General features: G+C 39.5%; 1 protein-coding gene across 1 annotated transcript; it reads right to left on the bottom strand.

Annotated features, from left to right (window-relative positions):
* Positions 1-1,006: 1,006 nt before the first annotated feature.
* On the bottom strand, positions 1,007-18,076 carry LOC140927439 (contactin-associated protein-like 2). The gene is made up of 2 exons (XM_073377086.1): positions 17,731-18,076; positions 1,007-1,659 (listed from the first exon to the last, which is right to left on the bottom strand). The coding sequence occupies exons 1-2, from the start codon at positions 18,035-18,037 to the stop codon at positions 1,007-1,009; spliced, it is 960 nt and encodes a 319-aa protein (XP_073233187.1). The 5' UTR covers positions 18,038-18,076.
* Between the last annotated feature and the right edge of the window lie 4,612 nt (positions 18,077-22,688).

Raw genomic sequence — 22,688 nt, 5'->3', positions numbered from 1 at the left:
TGTTTTTCAAAAAACAGGTACTAAATACGCGACTGACTTTCATCTTCCTCGAAAGCAATCTTCGAAGTTCTGTGAGTTTCCAAGGACCATCTTATTATAACTCTTAGGAAATGAGAAAGATTCTTCTCACTGCTCATTCAAAAAACACGCTTCGCAAACATTCCTCTGAGAATTATTTATAAAAACTTTGTAATTAGTCTTTTTTTCTTCACAGTGTCTCTTTATATAGGTTATACGTTTATTGCTTTTTATTTATACATATTTATATTAGTTATTTACCTTTTAATCAATGCCATTTAATTTACTCAGTATACGCTCAATTCTGGCCTTGTAAACGGATACTTTTTTATACTTTGAGTGAGCCCAATATCTATAAGCCTTATGGTTTCTTTTTGGGCTTCCTCACTACGTTGCTTCTGCGTATTCCTGTAGTCTTGTCCTTTATTCATTATGCTAAAAAAAACTGAAACGCTGAAACACTATTGTACCAGCCTACCACGTTCGGGAACACACTGCGGCCTGACTTCCATTCGGGAGAACATCTTTAAAAATCCATTCACTTAAAGGTCCCGTTTATACGGAGAAAAGCAGTCGCAGGAAAGAGGGTAACCTTCCCAGCCGAGACAACCGTCAGCGAGCGTTTATATGAGAAAAATGTTGACCCCTTTGCCAACCTTTTGCCCGAGCATTCGCGCATGCTCTGGTTGTCTAAAACTGCACTAGTACTCTATTGTCTCGTCTTGACCAAGTTGATCCGGCTGGGCGAGCCAAAGTTATTATGTGGAAAAAAGTTGGCCCGACTAGGAAGGTGACCCTACTATCCAAAAAGGGTTACCTGGCTAGGCTGGTCACCCTTATAGCCAATCCAACTTTTTGTTTATCGTGTCAGTGGTTTGACAAGTTCAATAAGGAGATACAGGAAACGTTTGCAGGGTAGGTCAATTGATTGTCCATACGAAAATGATACACAAATACAATTAGTTTTATCTAAGTGCAGTTTGCTTTATCAGGCGAAACCATAACATTTTAATTTCCCCAGAGTATGGTAACCTTGTTCATGGTAACCTTGTTCAATTGTATTTCCAGTGTCTCCAAATCTGAGCTGCTTGACCGGAAGCTTTGTCTTGTCAGTGAGGAAACCACTGTCTTCACGCCACTCCTTGTCATTTTTATCGCAATTACAACCACGTTTGGGGTTTTCACATGTATTTTTCATTCCACAGGCGCATTTGCCATTTTCAGTTGCTCCGCCCCAGTACGTCATCTTATCGCCATCACGTGACACCCACCATCCCGATGGACCGTTTCCATAGGAATGCAATAACACTGAATGAAAACACTCATACTTGATAAACTGCTCACAGCGCAGGGAGACTCTGGTGAGACTCGCTAGCTGAGACAGACTCGCTCCTGTGTAATGAATGTCACGCGAGTAGTTACCTGGTCCTTCGTATCCTTTCACCAAGGTTCTGTTTTCACTGTCGTGACTGACGACTGTCACGCCAACACCATTCTTGTCGTTCATGTCACAGTAAACTGTAAATGGAGACAGAACCTTCTTACCGTCTGGGTCGATTACATATCTACCGCTCGAGGCTTTTGGGTCAGAATTCTTGAAATCTGCGCATGACCTTGGAAAAATCACTTTCGAAAATCCTGCTGAATGATTGAAAAAAAAAATTCACATAAGTATGTCTCTGCTACAATTTGAGTTAATTTTACAAAACATCCAGTAAAATTCTTCGTGAATTTGTAATCGTCACTGCTTCCCTCACAGTCTTTCCCGAAGCTGAGTTGGGGAGAACTAGCTAGTGGAGTATGATGCGAACGAGCGCAGAGCGCGAGCGGGGACTGATGGGAAGGGACTGTTACGGGCTAGCAGTAATTAGCGTCATGCGGTGACCCTGCCAAGAATTGGCGAATCTAATTACATAAAGTATAATGATAAATAGAGATAAATGAAAGTCGCTGAGCTTTTTCTTTCCTTGCAGTTTTTCCTTTCTCCCCCTTTTTTCTTACTTGTTAACTAAAACACCCAAAAAATAAGCGATGGCGAGAGACTGCGAAGGAGGCAGTGGTCGTTATAGGGGATCATGATAAAGCTAAATGAAAAAACAGATTGTTGTTGTTGCGTCCGTTTGCATGCAGCCTTAGTTTACGGCCAGACGAGAATCGAATAGTATCCCACGATGCACCTCGTTTCATGTTATATTTTCATTGCGTACGTGACATATCCAAATGATCAGTAATCTTCAGCACGCGCGAAATGAACATCGCAGTGCTCGATGTGGATGGTTCCAAACATGTTTCGGTTCAGCAGCTTCTGCTTTTGAGATTATCGAGTTGGCTTATATTCGCTAAGCTTTAAAGGAGAATTACTTTGACTAAGAAAAGCTTTACATGTTGTTTACTGATCTGTCGAGAACTACTTGTGCACGCGGTTGCACTGTAAACACGAAGTATAAGACTCGGCAACTGATAAGCTTCGCCAGGCTCAATAGGAGAACCCAGGCCTGAGGAGAACCAAAACCATGAATGATCTAAAAAGTGGTTCCAACAAAACAGCCGCTACACTGTGAAGCTCAGTACTAAAGGAAGATTTAGAGGTGCTAAGTTTACAACGGCAGTTACAAATAAAATTTAACCTATCGATGCGACAAACAATTCTCTTTAGCAAAATCTACCAGCAATCTTCAAGGAAATTTCCTGGCCAGAATACTGATCTGTTCTTTTGAATAAACAAAGTTTCTGATGTTTCTTTTTCAATTTCTGAGCAGGCTTGTTTACGTTGTGCCGGCTTGCATGCTGCGTGGCACCTTTCTTTGGGTTCCTATCACACTGAAACACACCATTTTTCACCGCTCCTTCTTCGAATTAAAATAATTATAGTCAAATTCCTTTTAACAATAACCACTTTGAGAATACAAAGTGACTGCTTCGGTATAAAGCGCTCTCGAAAGCGCCCAACAGATTATAGCCTTCAGCAGACTTTACCCATATATTATCACACATGGCGTTGAAATGTGATAAAAGATTCGAAATTTCAGCCATCTTTGGTCGATGAACTGAAGTCTTCAAAATGTGGGTACTTCTGGGTACTTCTTAGCCTGTACAATATTCAGGACTTCATTTTTCTGGCGTGAGGTCCACGTTTGGAAGACTCAACGTATATTCCTATTTGTGGGTCACTGAACACTTTGTGATGGGACGACTAATTGAAACCAGCGTTAATTGCCCCCGCAGGGTTCCGGCCCAGAGGCCGGAACCCGAGGAGGCACCCTAATGTACCCCGCGTAAAGAAAAAGTATCGTATCGTCGTACCGTTAGTATGCGAAAATTTTCTCGATTTGATGAAATTAGGCGCGCACGGTGGTCCCCGTTAATTTTCAGCATGTGCGCCTGGCTCAGCAACCGCGCAAACTGGGTTTGGCAACGAGTCGCATTCGCCGAATTGTGTCAGGATTTCACTCCAAGCTATAAGGTGAGTATTTTTATCATTGATTGTCTTGTAACACATCAATTTTCCGATTTCTTTTATTTAAAAAGCTATTCAGCAGCACTGGAATTGTTTGGTATTAAAAGAACTTGCTTATTCAGACACAAATCAGCAACGTGGATCGACAGAACTTTGAACTTGATTTGTCAGACACAAATCAGCAACATGGATCGACAGACTTGATTCAAACCACATCAGGAATAGCTCAAATATTTCAAAACCCAGTCAAAAACAAAAATAAATGCAGTGTAATAGTATAGACAATAAAATACAGTACAGTATGAAGAAAGACACTGACGAAATAAAAATACAGTAATTATATGTCGGATAAATCAGCAGATGCTGTTGCATTGAAATATCTTTGAATGTTGTGTTGTTTTTGTTTTTTTAAATACTTTTGTCGATCGTGAATGACACTGCACGTGAGTCAAACATTACGAGCTCAAATAAAATGCAATACGTTTCCAGCTGTGCTCTTATGTACGTACTCTGTTTTTGACAAGTTCGAAATAACGGAGTTGATTTAAGGTGTAGGGAAAGAACAGTGAGTTCGAAATACCGGGGAATTCGAAATAACTGAGTTCGAAATAGCTAATAGTAAATGACTGAAAACATAAGGGTAAATCCAAGGAAATTCGATCTTCCTTTGAAATAGCGGGGTTCGACTGCCTGTTCTCAGTTAATTCGAGAATATTTTATTCTTAACCATAAGAGAAGATTTAGTTAGAAGTTGGAATTTTTCGCTATTTCTGTTTCACTTTTTACAAACAGTTACATCGCTGTGGCTATGTGGCCGGTAACCGGTCAAGGTTTTCAAAATGCTAAATGACCGGCAGTCCTGTCTTTCAGTATAAAATTCACAAATCGAACAAATCCAGCTGAACCAAACTATCAAAGTAAGCTTGATCAATTCACGCTCGCGCGTTCTACTACTTTTTAAAAACTTTGTAGGACATCTGTGAGCAGAATAAATCAGCACAAAATTTGATTGTCGGCGAATTTCTGTAATCGTCCAGCGTTCTGCTAGTGCCGCTAGCCGTTGATTCACTCGTCTTGCTTGTTTGTGGGCTGCGTCTTATTCCTCCAATGAGAGAGAAAGAGTGTCTGGCAAAGTGTTTCCACTGAAAGATTAAAGATTTATGATTTTGTGTCTCGCAAACTCTCAAAGTATTTATATATACACAGTTATACGCACCTTATAACTTCATCTGCGCTTAACGAGTGGTTTTTAATTTGGTCCATAAATTTAAAAAATGTGGGCTGCTCAACCGAGTGTCGATCACTGATAACTAGTACGAAGCTAATATGATTGACAATAAATGTCACAAAATCTACCTAAGCGGTCCCTTCGGATTTTCTGTTTTGCGTCATCCTAACCATCTCGTACTTCATTACCTACCGATTCCTAGCCTGGGTAGCAGGCGCTTGGAAGTAGTGGGTGAAAGAGAGAACGGGTGCGCGCCAGGGAGACACGCGCCCATTTTTCCTTGTGCCCACTACATCCAAGCGCCTGCTATGCAGGCAAACCGATTCCTCGCCAGGAGCACCCAACGACAGAATGTTTCCACGCACGCCTGAAGTGTCTCAAATGTTTTTTACTGTGCTTTAGAAGCCTGTTTGGTTAATAGTTTGGAGTTGCCCCAAAAACTATTTCTCTGTTTGGATGTCTTAGGGGAACTTTGGTCGTCACGAAGGTTTTAGGTGGCTTTTTCGTCTCATCCGAAGGTGTTAGCTACCCTTATGGGTCCAGTCGAAAGTTTTAGTACGTGAAGTAGTCTTGCTTTTATTAGAAAATTATGGGGAACATAATGTCTCTATACCGAAATTTTAATTAAGAGACCCTTATGAACAATAATCGTAATATCTTGTATTAAAAAGGAGATTAACACAACTTCCGAAAATCGTAGTTAAGCTATCAGAAAACCTCTGAATATTTTAGACGAATGGAACGGTTATCCAGAAATCTTTAGCTTTTCTCAAGCTTTAGAAACTTCTAGGCAATATTTGTTCCTTCGAACAGTTATTAAAAAAAAATTTATAAAATAGAATCCGTAAAAGACAAAAGAACAACATATTATAGAATTTAGATCCACACATTTGTTAAAGTGACCTTTATTGTCATTACATTTTCTTAGGAAAAAAAGAACAACAAAAGTGAAGTAATTAATGTACAGGCATCCCCTCGAATATTTGTAATTTTAAGAAAATAGTCGTGTCACATGACCAAGCGAAAACAACTAAAGATATATTTTTTTGAAAGCAAAAGTTAGGAGCAACAAAAAACAAATTCGACGGTAACTTAAGTTAGTGGCGGAATCCAGACCTTCAGATAACGGGGGGCCCCGGTCATCCAGACCCTGAGATAAGATGGGGGGGGGGGTGGACTGAGAACAACATTTTTCGGCCCCTTCGGGCCTCATTTTGGTCCAAAAAAGCGGAGGACTGATTGAACACGTTTTAAAATGAACTTCGCATAGACTCGTTAGACTTGTTCGCTTCCCATTTACGCTTAGTGTTATAAGTTTTTCTTATTTTAAGAAACTCTAAGCGCCGATACAACATTTTTGTTCCTCGCGTAGCGAGATTGATAAATCTGTCGACATTTGTCGCACGTGATCGCGCGTGGGTCGGTAGCGTACTGATCTTTCTATATCACGGCGCGATGGTTTCTGCACAGTTGCCTAGTATCAAAACCGCAGCAAAACAAACTTGGTCCTGTTCTTCAGCCGTCGCGTTGTAACAATCAAGGAATGCTTTCGGCGATAAATTTTGAAGTATTTGAGACTGAGAAAATAGAAGCGATGTGATCCATTAGTTTCAAAACACTATTTCAAAATAAGAGCGAAAATCGAGGTAATTCCTTGAAATGCGATAAAATGATTTCAAGTTACGCCTTTTACCACCAAAACTTTCTTATTTTCCTCAAACCTATTTTTTTTTAATTGCTCGACTACATACATACATACATACATAAACTTTATTAATGTGTTTTGGAATGTCTAGCCGATGGGGTTAAGAACCCCTCTACTAATTGGGGACACCTAACAATATAATATAGTTACCTAACAATATAATATAGTTAAAATCCTACTAACTATCTACTAATGAAACAATTGATTTAAAAAGATTAAGAATTACAAAGGATTAAGAATTACAAAGGATGCAATTATAGTTACCTAACAATAAAATATAGTTAAAAAACCTACTAACTATCAACTAATGAAATAATTGATTTATAAAGATTAAGAATTACAAAGGATGCAATTGGAGCAATTGTCGTCGTCTATCATTACACCTAGATCAAATTTACGAATACAATTTTTGAAACTAAATAATGATGGGAGAGTTCTGATTTCGCTTGGCAGCTTATTCCACAACTTTGGTCCCAGGTAGGTGAGCGAGTGTTTACCATATTTATTGGTCCTAAATCTGGGAATGGCGAACTCTGCCGTCCTCAAGTTGTAGGGTGAGCAATGCGCGTGAAATAGCTCGGATATTTTGATGGGGCATAGTTTGTGTTTCACCTTATACATAAGGATAGCAATATCTTGCAGTCTTCTGTTCTGAAGAGTCGTTAGGTCACTTTTGTCCAGCAATGCTTGGTAGCTTGATTGCTTATCTAGGAAAACTGCGCGTAGTGCTCTTTCTTGGACCCGTTCAAGCTTTCTTTTGTCGGTAACACTACAGAAATGCCAAGTCAGGTGGCAATAGGTTAAGTAAGGCAATATGGCTGATTTATACAGAGTTAATTTAGCATTGGTAGGGACAAGTTTTTTAAGCCTTAACATTACACCTACTCTTTGACTCGCCTTCTTACATATTTCATTAATGTGAGTGTTAAAATTCAACTGTTCATCTATGGTGACCCCTAGCAACTTAAGACAGTCAGAAGATTCGATGGTGTTTCCTTGAAAGTGTAATGGAGTGTTACTTTCTGTCTTTTTATGCTTTAAAGTCATAGTTTGATATTTGCTCAGGTTTCCTTGTAGCAGATTGCTAGCGTACCATTCGGAGGCCCTATTGGCGTTCCTCATAAGATTGGTGTCAGCCATTTTCAGGTTCCCCGCTGTTTCAAACATTTGATGGTCATCCGCGTATATAGAGAGATGCGAAGTTATTACGTATGTCAGATCGTTTTGAAAGATGTTCCATAACAATGGGCCAAGGGCCGATCCTTGTGGACAACCCCTATCTGTACGTTTCCATTCACTTCTGAAAGCTCCCAGTTTCACTCGGTTCAATCGATTACACAGGTAAGATCGAAGTAGATCACATAGTTCGTCATTAAAACCATACGCTTTTAATTTGCTGATCATTAAGGACGGATGAAGCGAATCAAAAGCCTTACTCAAGTCGGTAGATAAGATTTTAACAATTTGCTGGTTATCACGTGCTGATTTCCACGCTTCAATAAGACTTATCAATGTTGTTTCACAACTGTGGCGTTTACGATATGCCGTAATTCGGGGATCCAGACGGCTGTCGAATTGCTTAGAAATCTGGTCGCTAAGTAGCTGCTCGAACACCTTACTAACCACTGGAAGGACAGTTATTGGTCGATAGTTCCGACAATCTTGTGGATCCTCTTTCTTAAAGACGGGCGTCCATTCCCCCCTTTTCCAGTTGTTTGGCCATTGTCGATTTGTAATACATGAATTGTACAGATTCGCCAGTGGTATAGCAAGTTTTTCCGCTCCATATTTCAGCACTCTGGCTGGCATATTGTCATATCCTGATGCTTTCCTCGTATTAAGTGACTCCAGAGCCTTTCTAACTTGTGCTTGGTTGACTGGATAGGACTCGATCATTGGTTCTGAGATACTCGCCATTTGTATTTGCAAGACACTTGGATGATTATTTAAGTCATTCTCCGAGGAGTTTCTTAAGTTGACATCTCCAATATCGCTTGCTATCGTAGCGAAGTGACCTGCTAATATTTCCGCAACAGTCTCTTGGTTGCTAATGATCTTGCCGTCAACTTTTAAGTTAATATCAGTTCCCAAGACCCCTTTCTTAGATCCAAGAAACGGTTTAAAAGTTTCAAAGAACGTTCCTGGGTTTTCCTTAAGGTCAGACGTCTTTTTCTTCCAGTATTGCCGTACAGCAATTCTTCGTTGTCTGGTTGCCTCATTTCGACATTTCACTTTCTCTTCCCAGTTTTGTTGTGTCCTTTCATTTAGATACTTCTTAAAAGCTCTTCTCTTTGCTCGGATTGCATTTTTCCATGCGGTCGTCATATAGGGTATGTCTTTATCCCTAACTCGCTTCTTTTTCTGAGGGAAGCATTCGTCCATAATGTCTTGCATGATCGATTCCAATAATACACCTTGTCCTCAACATCATCAAACAAGTTTCCGACATGCCAAGGTGCCATCATTAGTAGGTTGTCATATTTCACCGGATCAAAATTTTTGTAACTCCTGAAATGGACGATTCTACGTGAATGTTTCCTCGCTTTTTCTTTCATTATACCATAGATGAGCATATGATCACTTAGAGCAGGGTCGTAAACTCCTCCTCCAATGAACAGGTCTGGTTGGTTGGTCAGTAGTACATCGATAAGCGTGGCTGTTGTTGTTGTTCCGTTTCTATCCAGTCTAGTTGGCTGCTTTATGAGACATTCAAAGCCCTGCACCATTTCGAGGTCCAGGAGTAATTTGCCCTCCTTTCTCTGAGGCCTTAGCCTATTTAGGTTAAGGTCACCAATGACAGTCACTGCTTCTCTTTGAGGCGACGCCCAAGTACAAATGTGGTTCAGTTCTTCCTCTAGCGATTGCTGGTATGCTCCCACTAATGGTCTAGGTGGTCGGTAAAGACCAATTATTATCATATTTATCTTCCCAATTTTCACATCCAGCACAATTGGCTCTAGACAATTGATTGATTGATTGATTCACTTTTATTTGAATACGGTAATTTCATAAGTTACATAACTTCTTTACATGAAAGCCGTATAGAAACAGAAGTAAATACTGTACAACTACACTAAAAATATGTACAAATAATAAAATATAGTAAAATGTAGTCAACAGTTTGCCTGCCTACTAGCCAGTTTTCTTTTAAAGATAGCTTTAGATTCAGACGCTTTTATGTCATTTGGTAATGAATTCCACAGCATTCCTCCTCTGTATGAGAAAGACCCCTTATAATATTCTGTTTTTGGAACGTGGTCCAGTACAACATTATATTCCGCATTTCTTAGCATAGACTTATAAGGGTTGTTCTCACAGACATTCGAGAAAAGATCGCTTAAGTAACTAGGTACATTTCCATTCACTGTATCATACATTAATAGACTTAAGTGCCTTTGACGCCTTGAGGCAAGCTCTTCCCAGTTTAGTTGTTTTCGTATTTGTGCTGAACGAACGTCATAACCTTGAAAGGTTATTATGCGTGCAGCACGATTTTGTAATTTCTGGATCCTAGTGGCAAGTCCCTGGTCTAAATTGTCCCAAACAACGTCGCAGTAGTCGAAGACAGGCTGGATAAGAGATTTGTAAATAGTATTTAGAACATCTAATGGTACATAATCACGAGCCTGTTTTAGACCACTGATGGATTGATTGACTTTTGAACAACGTTTGTCAACATGCTCGTTCCATTTAAGATTTTCATCTAAGTGAATTCCCAAATATTTTGTTGTTTGGACTCGTTTAACATGATTGTTGCCAATCTTAATTGGAAAGTCTCTTCCTAAGTTAGATAATTTGAAGGTAGTTGTTAAGAACATATACTCCGTTTTAGTGACATTTAAGCTTAACTTATTTGCAAGAAGCCAGTCCCTAACGCGAGTTAGGTCATTATTTACCTTGGCATATAGTTCAGCAGTGGATACAGAGGACGCATATATCGTGGTATCATCGGCATACATGTGTGCTTTGGTATGGAGAAGACATCCAGGGAGATCATTGATATAAATTAAAAACAACAAAGGGCCTAAAATTGAACCCTGTGGAACTCCACAACTTATCAACTGGGGCTTAGATACACAGCCCTCTACTACACACTGCTGTTGCCTATCTGATAGGTACGATGAAAACCAGTCGAGCGTTACACCCTTCAGACCATAGAGCTCAAGCTTTTTTAATAAAATATTATGTGAAACGGTATCAAAGGCTTTGGCAAGATCGAGAAGCACAATCAAATTGGACATGCCTTTGTCAATGTTAAGATACCAATTATTTGTTAAATGTAACAGCGCTGTCACTGTAGAGTGAAGGGAACGAAATCCAGACTGGTTTTTTGTTAACAGGCCATTTGAATTTAAGTACCCGTATAGTTGATCGTAGACTACCCTTTCACAAATCTTAGAAATGGTTGGCAAGACAGATATTGGTCTATAGTTTTGTGCATCTGTGCGATCATCCTTTTTATACAAAGGAAATACTTTAGCCATTTTCCACTGTGAAGGAAAGAGGCCAGTATCTATGGTTTTGTTTATGATACAGGTTAAAGAAGCAGCAATAATTGGGCCAGCTTCTTTTAGAAGCCGACATGAGATGTTATCAAGGCCAGTGGCCTTGTTCGGAGATAATGTACCTAATAACTTTAAAACTTCAGTGGCAGAGGTATGTTGTAAATTAAAAGTCGTGGAAACAGGCTTTATGTAAGAGTCAAAACTTGTATTTCCACTAGGCAGTGTGGAGGCTAGGTTTGGACCGACAGATGTAAAATGGTCATTTAAAATCTCACACATTTCTGCGGGTTTTGTGAAGGAATTATCACCATTTTTTAGTTCAATGGTAGTGACGATCAGGTTTTAATCTCCTACATGGGACTACGGTGGAGATGAGAGCCAAAATACCACCACCACCTTTTTTCCTGTCATTTCGATATAACGAATAACCAGGCAGGCTAAATTGATCCTTTGGGTAAGTGGAGTCGATTTTTGTTTCACTTATAAGTACAATCTGCGCTTTCAGGGATTTAATCGTCTCAGTCAGTTCTTCAAATTTGTTTTGTATGCTGTTGATGTTCAAATGACACAGCATTGTTCCTTGTACATTTGTTGTCCCTCGAGCTTCGATCGCCTCGGGTGGTGCGGATCGATTTGCATAATTTCCTTCGGTTGGCACCTCAAGATTTGCATAAGTGTCAGTGAAATTGAAATCAGTCTCGTCGATATTATCTTGTTGAAAAAAGGAATCCGAGAAATTAAATGGAGAGCAACAACTCCAGCAGTTCCAGCTACCTGCTTGAGCGTACATTTGTTTGGTCAATCCTGCACATTTCCAATGAGCCTGTTGTGAGCATTCTGAACACTCCAAGATCCGTTTCGTGTTTTTACTAATGACCCGTTCACATAAACAACATTTTGCTCTTACTTTAGTCAATTTCAAGGACTCACTAGCCGCAGTACTCGCAGGGTCAGGACCAGGGTTAATGGCCACGTCTCCACTACGGGCGACCCGTGTTAACGAGAAACTGGCATCATGATTCGGGTACAGCGACGCACGAGCAGATAGATATCTTTTACCACGAGGTCTTCGAGAAGGTTGCAGGTGAAGCCAGGCGAAGCCGTAGGGATTTTGCTGAGTTCCATGAAAGGACCAGAGAGAAACGGTTTGGTAGTTTAAAGGGTCCTTTCGGCCGCATTCTAGAGTAAGGTAATCCTAGCTTCACACGACGTTTCCCTTCAAACCTTCCAGGGCCAAATGCGCGATATTAGATATGTTTTACTGCGAAAAGCGTGTAAGATTCAGTGGTGTAGTGGTTAGTGAGTTTTCTGCGGTGCGAATTCGAACTCCGCCGAAGTTCTTCTTTCTCACTATGGCCACAAATTTAAAACTAGAGCATCTCAGGTTTGAATGTCGCGAAAAAGTCTTTGACATTTTGATATCGTCCATCGTCTATCGTCTATCGTCAAGAATCTATCGTCTGGGTTTTAGCTCTCATGCTTTAGGTTACATGTGATATAAGGTTTACCCACACGATTAAAAGCAAGATAGGTCACGAGCTTTTCTTTTCAGATCATTAATATATTATGACTAGCTTAATTTTTGAAAAGGTGCTTGAAAAGCGTCGAGAACATTCGAGCAGGAACCTAGCGATGGCCAGGTTTCAGTGGCTGGTCTCATAGTCAAGCTCAGGCCATGAGTTAACTTTCAATAAGGTGTGCGCCAAAGGATGGTCTCGCACCAATGTTGTTGGCTGCGTGGCTTTGAATTCTCAGTTCAGGTTGCTTATGTCTTAAGCTCCTTGAGTTACATGGCCTAAAGCAGAGATGACTAAGTTGAGATCAGAGTGCTTTTGTAATAGTCATGAATCCTTCTTTGCTACTGAATTAGGAGTCAAGAAAGGAGTCACCTTCTTAGAGGCATATGGGTTACAGCTGAATTTCTGACAATAGGCTACTTTCACGATGACGACATTTGACTAGAACTACCAGAATTTATTTCGTTTATGCTTTCTTATTTTTAAATGTAAAAAATTGTCAGTCCTGCTGAGGTTTCAAAAACAATAGCCCCAATTTGCTCGAGAAGTCAACAAACTGAAGGATTTCTGGTATAGTTGTTGTAAAATGACATCATCATGCAATTGTCCTATTGGTTCATTGCCTCTTAATTAATATCAACTTAAGCTTGCTTGCCAAAACTGGCCAGCTAGTGCGTTTTTCTTAAATTCTGCGAGATTCATGATAGTATGGCTACAATTTGTAGCACTGAAGTTTTTGTAGTGTTCACGCGCGAGTAACAATAATCGGAGTAATATTTTCTCCTAGCCTTATCTTGACGTTTCTCAAATGAGCTTATCCAGCCGGGTTCAGCATTCACTCTCAGGGTTATTGTGTTTATTCCAGTTAAAGCTAAATATTCAATCAGTAGACCAAACATTCTATTGCATGGTTTAGTTCGAAAGACTTGTACATAACTAGCCTACAGCGAGTTAGACTACGAGTAGTCCCCATTTTTCCTCAGGGATAGTAGAGCGAGCGAAACGCGAGCGCGCGTGAAAATCACCCTACGCGAGAAAGGCGAGAGGCGGCGGGGAGAGAGAGAAAAATACGCGCGCTCGCGTTGCGCTCGCTGTACGTACTATCCCTGAGGAAAAATCGGGACTACTCGTAGTCTAACTCGCTGAAGGCTAGTGATGCACAAGTTTTTCGAACTTAACCATGCAATAGAATCTTTGGTCTAACAGCGAGTGAGATACAAGCTTTTCGACACATTCGAGGACGCTCTTGCGCGCCTTGAAGTTTTTACGATTAAAATGTCCATGATAATAACCATGAACCGTTGTGGTCATTAGCATTATTATCAATTGGTCTATAAATTAAGAAGAAACAATCAGTCATTATGCAGCAAAAAGATATTGAAATAATTTAAATATTTACACATTAGTCAGTTGGTTTATGGAGGCGACGCTCGTTAACAATTCAGGATGTTGAGAAACGGTTCAAACTGCTCTTGGAATACACTGAAAAAAGTCAGATTTTTTTCTTTCAGCTGTCACATGAAATCGGAGCAAATCTGCAAGGTGCCAGAGACATCTTTCTTTTGACGAGTGTTTTACTAACCCCAAAAATAAAGTCTACTGATGAAACATCTTGGACCAACAAATTAAAGTTCTAAGAGTTTCGACTCAGTAGTTTATAGCACTAGATAAATTACAATAAAATACGATTCTCTTGTGGACTTTTTCTGTTTCGCTTGATAAGGAAACGGTTGATACCGTTTTTCAAGTCTGACACTCTTCGAGTTTAGCCAGTAATTCAAACTCATGCAGTTTGGATCGTTAACACACAAACTAACGCATTCGGGATGGTCATCTTTGAAGCTAGAACTGTAGTTTTTGTAGAGGAGAGCAAACCCACGTTTTGATCTCTCTTGTCGACACGAAAGTCCCGTGACCTTCAAGGAATAAAACAGTACCGAGGGATAAACGAGAAACAAGAGAATTTGACTCATTTTTAAGACATTAATTTAACCTCTTGTTAAACCTTTCAGTGTAGGAAGCTGCTACATAAACATCATCAACAGATGTTTGCATTGCACGCAGGTCGATTTTCCTTTTAATTGATCGGGATACACGAATCGGGATCGGATTCCTCTGAGTTTTTAGAATTTATTTTTTTAGTTAATGCGTGCCCATCACGAGTTTGAAGACAACAGCGTGTTGGCTCTTAAAAGGCGTCTGTGGGCCCGGTGAAAAAAGATTTGTCATTTTTATTTGGAAATTCCGGTAACTGTCCCTACTGCAATTTGCGCAAGTTCTCGACAAAACGATAAACACAGTCGATAAAATGTCCATGATAATAACCATGAACCGTTTGGTCATTGGCATTATTATCAATTGGTCTATAAATTAAGAAGAAACAATCAGTCATTATGCATCAAAAAGATATTGAAATAATTTAAATATTTACACATTAGTCAATTGGTTTATGGAGGCGACGCTCGTTAACAATTCAGGATGTTGAGAAACGGTTCAAACTGCTCTTGGAATACACTGAAAAAAGTCAGATTTTTTTCTTTCAACTGTCACATGAAATCGGAGTAAATCTGCAAGGTGCCAGAGACATCTTTCTTTTGACGAGTGTTTTACTAACCCCAAAAATAAAGCTGTTTTGAAGTCTACTGATGAAACATCTTGGACCAACAAATTAAAGTTCTAAGAGTTTCGACTCAGTAGTTTATAGCACTAGATAAATTACAGTAAAATACGATTCTCTTGTGGACTTTTTCTGTTTCGTTTGATAAGGAAACGGTTGATACCGTTTTTCAAGTCTGACACTCTAGAGTAATCATTTTGGGTTAGCTGGCGTAATTTTTGTGACCTCTCAGGCAAAAACGTTCCGAACGCTTTGCCGTTTTTACACGGATAGCCGTTCAATAGCCGTTCATCAGCCGTTCGAACGGACTGGCATGCCGTTCGAACGCCTCGAGCTAACCGTTCTAAAAAATTCATCATCCGTTCGAACGGTTCGAGCTATGCGTTCGACAAAACTCATCAGCCGTTTGAACGGCTCGAGCTATCCGTTCGAGAAAATTCATCAGCCGTTTGAACGGCTAGAGCTATCCGTTCGAGAAAATTCTTCAGCCGTTTGAACGGCTAGAGCTATCCGTTCGAGAAAATTCATCAGCCGTTCGAACGGCTCGAGCTATCCGTTCAAGAAAGAAACAGTAAGTTATTTTGACGACTTCAAAACAATAAATTCGCCCTTCTTCGTCATGTCAGATATGGGAATATTGAAGAATCTTAATATCGTAAACTTATATCGAGTAAAGTCTATGTTAAAGTTCAAAATCAACGTAAATCTACCTCGTTTGTTGTGTATTGTCGTTTCTGCGGCTCTAAATGGCGAATTTGAGCGATTTGGTGGGCTTTGCGTTGACTGTTACTACATGACTTGTTATTATGTCATCCTTTCGACCTTATCCGTTCGGAAATTTTGATTTGCCGTTCATCCTTTCGACCTTATCCGTTCGGTAATTTTTGATTTGCCGTTTATCCGTTCGAATAAGTTTTGTTAGCCGTTTATCCGTTCAACCTCATCCGTTCGAAAATTTCAATTAGCCGTTTATCCGTTCGACCTCATCCGTTCGAAAAATTCATAGCCTGCGTAGCAAGCGTTTCTGTACGGTTTAGGAGAAAAGAACGAGGAACGAGAGTCAAAGACCGCGAGAAAAGTGGCGCAAGTAAAAGAGCGGGGAGGGGGTGGGGAAGAAAGGAAGGAAACGCTTGCAGACAAACCCCGGGATTTTGAAAACCACCCACTTGGTCTGTCACGCCTGAGTTCACGAACCAACATTTGATGCTGTCATCAACTGTCATAATTGACCAATAAAATGTTTGGCCTTCCGTGGAGCGGAAATGAACTTTAGAGGACGCGTTTCTGTAACTAAAATATTTTTTTTTTGTATTTTGGAGCGCTTGGACGGCGTTAATGGTGAAATCTCAATGAATCCGAACGATCAATGCAGGCTTTGTGCATTTGTCTTCTTAATCCGTCTTAAAGGAAGGACCGCGAGGGTGAATGAAGTTTTAAAATTTTAGCTCTAAACCTCCAGAAAGTTGGATTTGAAGTGGTAAAATGTGACAAGCATTCAAGTCTAGATCAGCTAGACAGAACGGCTTACCGTTCTCGCCACGGCACAGACAACTAGAGTGCTCTTGTAAAAGCATCCTAGAACAAAGCTAACCCGGCAACTGAAAGTTCGCGTGGAGAACCAAGCAGAAATTTTGACTGAGTCACAATGCAGGTCTTCCTAGTTGATGTAGCTTCAGTTTAAGGTGCAATCCATTCTTCAAAATTTGTATCTGTAAATCACTAACCGAGAGAATTTAACATCCCGCAAAAAAAAAAAACAAACACTAACGAGCTGGGCCCAGCATAGGAAACCAGCGCATTCCCTGACAAAAGAAAATCGCTTTTAGTTATTCAGATCCAGGAGACAAATAAAACGACCTGAAACCCTTATAAAGTCGCAAGAAGAGCTTTGTGTTTCGAAAGAAGTTAAATAAAATGCTCTTGCATTGGAGGGAAAATCTTGCCGACCAGAATAAACAATAACCACAGAAAATTAATATGCGTGTCACGTACCAAACATGACCTCTCAGTATGAAACAAACCTTTGATCGACACATGTCAACATTGTTCGACTAGCCGAGCCAATCAGGCGCTGCGTTCGCTGGCGAACGCAGGTTTTCAAAATCGAGGGGTTTGTCTGCAAGCGTTTCCTTCCTTCCCCTCCCCCTCCCCCCTCTTTCACTTTTTGGCTCTCGTTTCATTTCTCGCGCGGTCAAATCCGAAAGTCCCCTTCCTCGGTATTTCTTTGCCCCGAAACCAAACGGAAACGCTTGCTACGCAGGCTAAAAAATTCAAGAAGCCGTTTATCCGTTCGACCTCATCCGTTCGAAAATCTTAATTAGCCGTTCTCCTGGTTCATCCATTTACGGTACCCGTTTCGAACGGCTTGCCTAACCGTTCGTCGCCCGTTCGCTTGCCGTTCCGTTCAGCGTTTGAACGGCTAGCGTTCGGAACGTTATCGCGTGAGAGGTCAATTATTATTTTATTTACTGTTTATAACACAACGGCAAGCTACACCGCTTGCCCTGTTGAGATCTGTTGGCATCATATGTGCAATATGCAGCTAATTTTTCTTCCTATCAGCCTTGTTGCATTCAGATAGAGAATGCAAAAAATGATTTAACCTGAAGCCTTCCTATTTATATTTGCCCACAGTACAATCACCTTTGTCTTCAAAGGATGATATGCTTATCTTCAGCCTTACCTGGATATCTAGCCATTCCCATGTAGATGGAAGATGCTTGCATAAAACAGGCTGGGCAAGTTTCTCGCGAGTGAGTGTTAAGTTCGCACTTCTTCGAGTTTAGCCAGTAATTCATACTCATGCAGTTTGGATCATTAACACACAAACTAACGCATTCGGGATGGTCATCTTTGAAGCTAGAACTGTAGTTTTTGTAGAAGAGAGCAAACCCACGTTTGGATCTCTCTTGTCGACACGAAAGTCCCGTGACCTTCAAGGAATAAAATAGTACCAAGGGATAAAAGAGAAGCAAGAGAATTTGACTCATTTTTAAGACATCAATTTAACCTCTTGTTAAACCTTTTTAGGAAGCTGCTGCATCATGAAACAGCATCAACAAATGTTTGCATTACACGCAGGCCAATTTTCCTTTTAATTGATCGGGTTACACCGAATTTGGCAGATTTTTATTGACAGAATCGGGATCGGATTCCTCTGAGTTTTTAGAATTCATTTTAGTTAATGCGTGCGCATCACGAGTTTAAAGACAACAGCGTGATGGCCCTTAAAATGCGTGTGTGGGCATGGCGAACCACCATTTAGCTGGTGAAAAAAGATTTCTCATTTTGATTTGGAATTTCCAGTAACTGTCCCTACTGCAATTTGCGCAAGTTCTCGACAAAAGGATAAACAGTCATGTGTATACATCTACATCATGTTTAAACAAATTTGATAAAACGTTTTTATTAAAAGTAACACCTGCAAAAATAAACTAGCACAAACCAATAATAAATAGATTTACGTGCTCTTGAAGGTCTTTCTTTTTAAACTAGGCAATTATTAACCAAATTCAGCTGGACAAAGCGACAAAGTGTTTCTGCTTGAGTGACAGTTTATGACAGAGAAAGGTTATGGTTTCAAGGAAATTAAGGATATGTCATAATTTTTAAAATTTGAGCTTTTTCTTTTTTTCAGTAAATCAACAGTGACATTTTCACTGTTTACAGGTCGCCATTACGACACCCGATGGAGAATCATGAAGTTATCCTTATATTAAGCCTCCTTATATTAAGCCTCCAGGAAATGTTAGCGACGCCATCGGGGTCTTACGTCCCCTACTCTTTTCGAACAGGTGTGTGGTTTTTTCTACGTCCCACAAGATCCAAAGAGCTGTACGTGAGACGGACCTACGGTTTTTCGTCCTTATCCGAGAAGACTAGAAAGTCTAACCGTTTGCAGATGTCATTACAAAGGTAGCACTTTCCCTGAGTGCTGGTCTGGCCGGCGTTTGAAACCGGCGACATCCCACTCAGCAAACCGGTGCTCTCACACCTGAGCTAACCAGGCGGCGGTAGTTAATCTAACGAAGAATTTTTCCTAGCGTTGAAGAGGTGGTGATATTTGTAAATATTTAATTTCTTCTTGAAAGGTTACAAATAAGGCGTGGTACTAAAATTAAAACTTTCGTCTCAAACGGAGTCAGGGTTGGAAAGCCCCGGCCGCACCACAAAGGAAAGCGTTTACATAAGAAAATAGCTCAACTCCCACAGGATTGGATTGAAAAACCAACATGGCCGCAGTTCCATTGTTTTGGGACACCAATATGGCCATCGTGAAGACGCTCAATTGCATTCAGATTCTTAAAATCATTTAAAATCCCCCATAATACACGCTTTTTGCCCCCTCCCCCCAATTTTCCTTAAACCATTGTTTTTAAATTTCTTTTGACGGACTGCATATTTCAAGGGCACAGTGAAACCTCTATTAAGTGGACACCCTCGGGACCTTCCCAAGTGTCCGCTTAATAGAGGTTGTAAAAATTGCGCAATGTTTGTTAACGATCAACATTCAACTGTTACTCTGTACTGTGATAAAGTTGCATGTTGTTAAAGAAGCTATCCAGAGTTCAAGTTCATTACCTTTCATTACCAAACTTCAGTACGTATTCAAGGACGTAATCTTATACTACTATTGTCAATTCTTTCCGGTGTCCGCTTAATAGAGGTTTCTTTTTAACAATGGAAATTAGCCAAATACAACTTATTTTAGTGTCCGCGTCCGCTTAATAGAGGTGTCCGCTGAACTGGGGTCCGCGTAATAGAGGTTTCACTGTATTTGAAAACAATTACTTATTCAAAACTTGCGGGGTCAAATAGATCTATAGTATATTATGGGGGATTCGAAAATAGTCAATAAAGAGTCAGATTTAGCATCAAGTTAAATAACATACAAATGGCAAACGCGAAATTCAAGTTGGCAATTTCTTAAACTAGGAGATGAGCAGCAAAAAAGTGTCCTAAATATTTTTTTTGGATGAACCTGACATGAAATTAATGATTTTTTTAAAAAATAATCAACAACTTTATTAAAATCTTGTGAAAAACCTATACACAAAAGAAGAAAAAAGATTTTTTTTGTACATATAATAAAGAGTAGATGAGGGGAAACTAGGTCACATGACACATGAAGTTGACGTGCCGGTAATTACCGTAAACATGAATCTTAAAATTTCTCTTATGACATGAGGGATCATACCTATTATCAGCCGTAAAATTCGGCTAGATTACAGTAGAAGTTATAAACGACCAGTTAGTGACCACTGTCTCTTCAAGGTTACATTGCACACTTTAATTTTGAATTGTTAACACTCAGTGGTTCCACCTGCTTCCTTCACCTACAATCAACTAAACAAAAGCCTAATCTTTCATTTCCTTCGAATGTTTAACGCAGTACAGTACTGATGAGTCAAATTTAAGCAATGCAAATATTACCTATCATTCCAAGAAAAATGATTTTTTATGTTCTAGTAAATGAGCTGAAATGCACTGATTATGAACGGTTTGATGTCGATGTTCTAGAACCTTTGGCGCATCTCACAAAGCAGTGTTAACATAGACTTATACACCGTACCGTACCACCTGCTTTTTAAAAAAGCAAACGTTTAAATTAAAATAGTTATTATGTCAGTCCTGTTGGTTGACAAGTAAATATCTTGGGACTGAAATTAGTCCTTCAATAGACGAAAACAATATTCCTGGCTACATGGTTTTCCTTGGCCAGAGGTTATCTTGGCACGAGATTGGCTGTGAGCACGAGAAATTTAAATCCATTGTAATTAAAAATGATAAAACGAGGTGATAAATTTATAAGTGAAAAATTGCTTTAAAGTTATAGAAGCTGCTACAGTACTATAAGTTTAACATTTATCAGCTACGACTTTATGGAAGTTAGTGATACTTAAAACGGCTTTATTTGAAAGTAGATGTTTCCTTGAGATTAAATGAGTTTGCTAACAAAACTATACACATCATTTTTTATTATTTCAATAGGAAAGATTAATTTCCAAACTCGCCGGTCGATGTGACCCAGTATTTAATAATGCCGCACCTAAACCAATCGCGCTTTGTTTATTTGCCTTAACAGTTCTAACATACGTCAAATTATAGACGCTTAAACGACCACTTTAAATTTGTGCGGACCAAAGAATATTAATAATGGCTGTTTTGGTCGGAAAGCTGGCAAACGGAACTTCATATGTTGTTTTCGTCGTTTGCTTTTCCCTTGCAATTCAATATTCAAGAAGTTTAGGTGAGAAAGACTTTTATCTCATTCCCAGTGCAAACCAGTTTAAAATTAATATCCGAGCTTCGAGCGTTTCTGAAAACAAACCCTTCATTAACAATTTAGCAGGTGAACTAACGGCAGACAGTATATCGAATGCAAGTAGAAATTGAATTTTGACTCGATTTGTTTTAAAAACTCGTATAAACGTTCGAGTTAAAAATCTTCACTTCAATGCTTTCTTTTCACCATGCAAATTTAAAAAACTCTCCGTTGCTCGGAAAGCCATCCTTTGAACAGCTTAATAAGTATCTTGCATATCACTGATATTTAACAATTATTCCAGCCCACAAGGTGCGTAGAACCGAGTGGGCTAAAATTATCTTATACTCCCAAGCAAGAGTGGAATAATTGTTTTATTAGAAACGCCCACAAAATATCGAAAATTCTTCCCGACTTTATTTGTAAAACAACCGATTTTCAGCTTGTTTTTAAATTTTGAACAGACGAGTACAGTTGCCCGTTTGGAGAGCATGGTTCATATACCATGATGACTAAGCCAATCAGAGCTCTAGAATTGCATTATCCAATTATTCAGTTTTTAATAATAGTGGATGGTTTAGAGGCGTTTTCTCTCTTACTGTCGATAAAAAGTGCAATGTTTAGTGACTTTGGACAAAGTAGCGGCGAAAAGAAAAGAAAAACGATCAACTTATCACACCAAATTATAACTTGTAAAAATTGATGTGTTTAAAACTGGAGGGAAAATGGGAGCTCGAAATCGCTACTATTTGGAAAACGGTCGACGCTTTATAAAGAAATTTATGCTCTTAAGTACAATTTGTTCCATTGTGCTTGATATTAATGTCGCTCCGCGCTGCATTTATCGACGACGAAATCTTTAGACTGACTAATCTAATGAATCTTCATGTGGGTAAAAACAGTTTTAGGGTGGACTAATGCAACTAGAGCGTATAGCCGTTTCATTTCTAGACCGTTCACAGTCCCCTATTTTTTCGTGAGATCGTTTAGATACACCGCTTCTTACCGTCACGTCTATCTTGATTTTCAAATGTATCGAGGGGGAGACACTCATGCAAGATGGGTAGCCCGTAACGCAAAGCTCTCGATCACGATCATCTTACGGAAAAATAGAGGACTGTGAACAGTCAATTTTTATCCTTTAAAACAACTGAAGCGCGCTATATTTAATAAACATTCATTAATAAATAACAAAGTCATATAAGATAACATTTTTAAAACCTAAAGGAACTTTTGTGAAAGAAATCACTATATCCTCCATTAGCTATCAAAGGCGCCGTTTTGATCACATTTTGTTTTTCACTTTTAATGTTTTTCAAACGGGCCATAATATATACTGTCTATTTATACCAGCTGCGGAGGAATGCCGCATTATT

The sequence above is a fragment of the Porites lutea genome, chromosome 2 (genome assembly GCF_958299795.1).
Source record: "Porites lutea chromosome 2, jaPorLute2.1, whole genome shotgun sequence".
Lineage (NCBI taxonomy): Eukaryota > Metazoa > Cnidaria > Anthozoa > Scleractinia > Poritidae > Porites > Porites lutea.
This window is presented reverse-complemented; position numbering and strand designations above follow the sequence as displayed.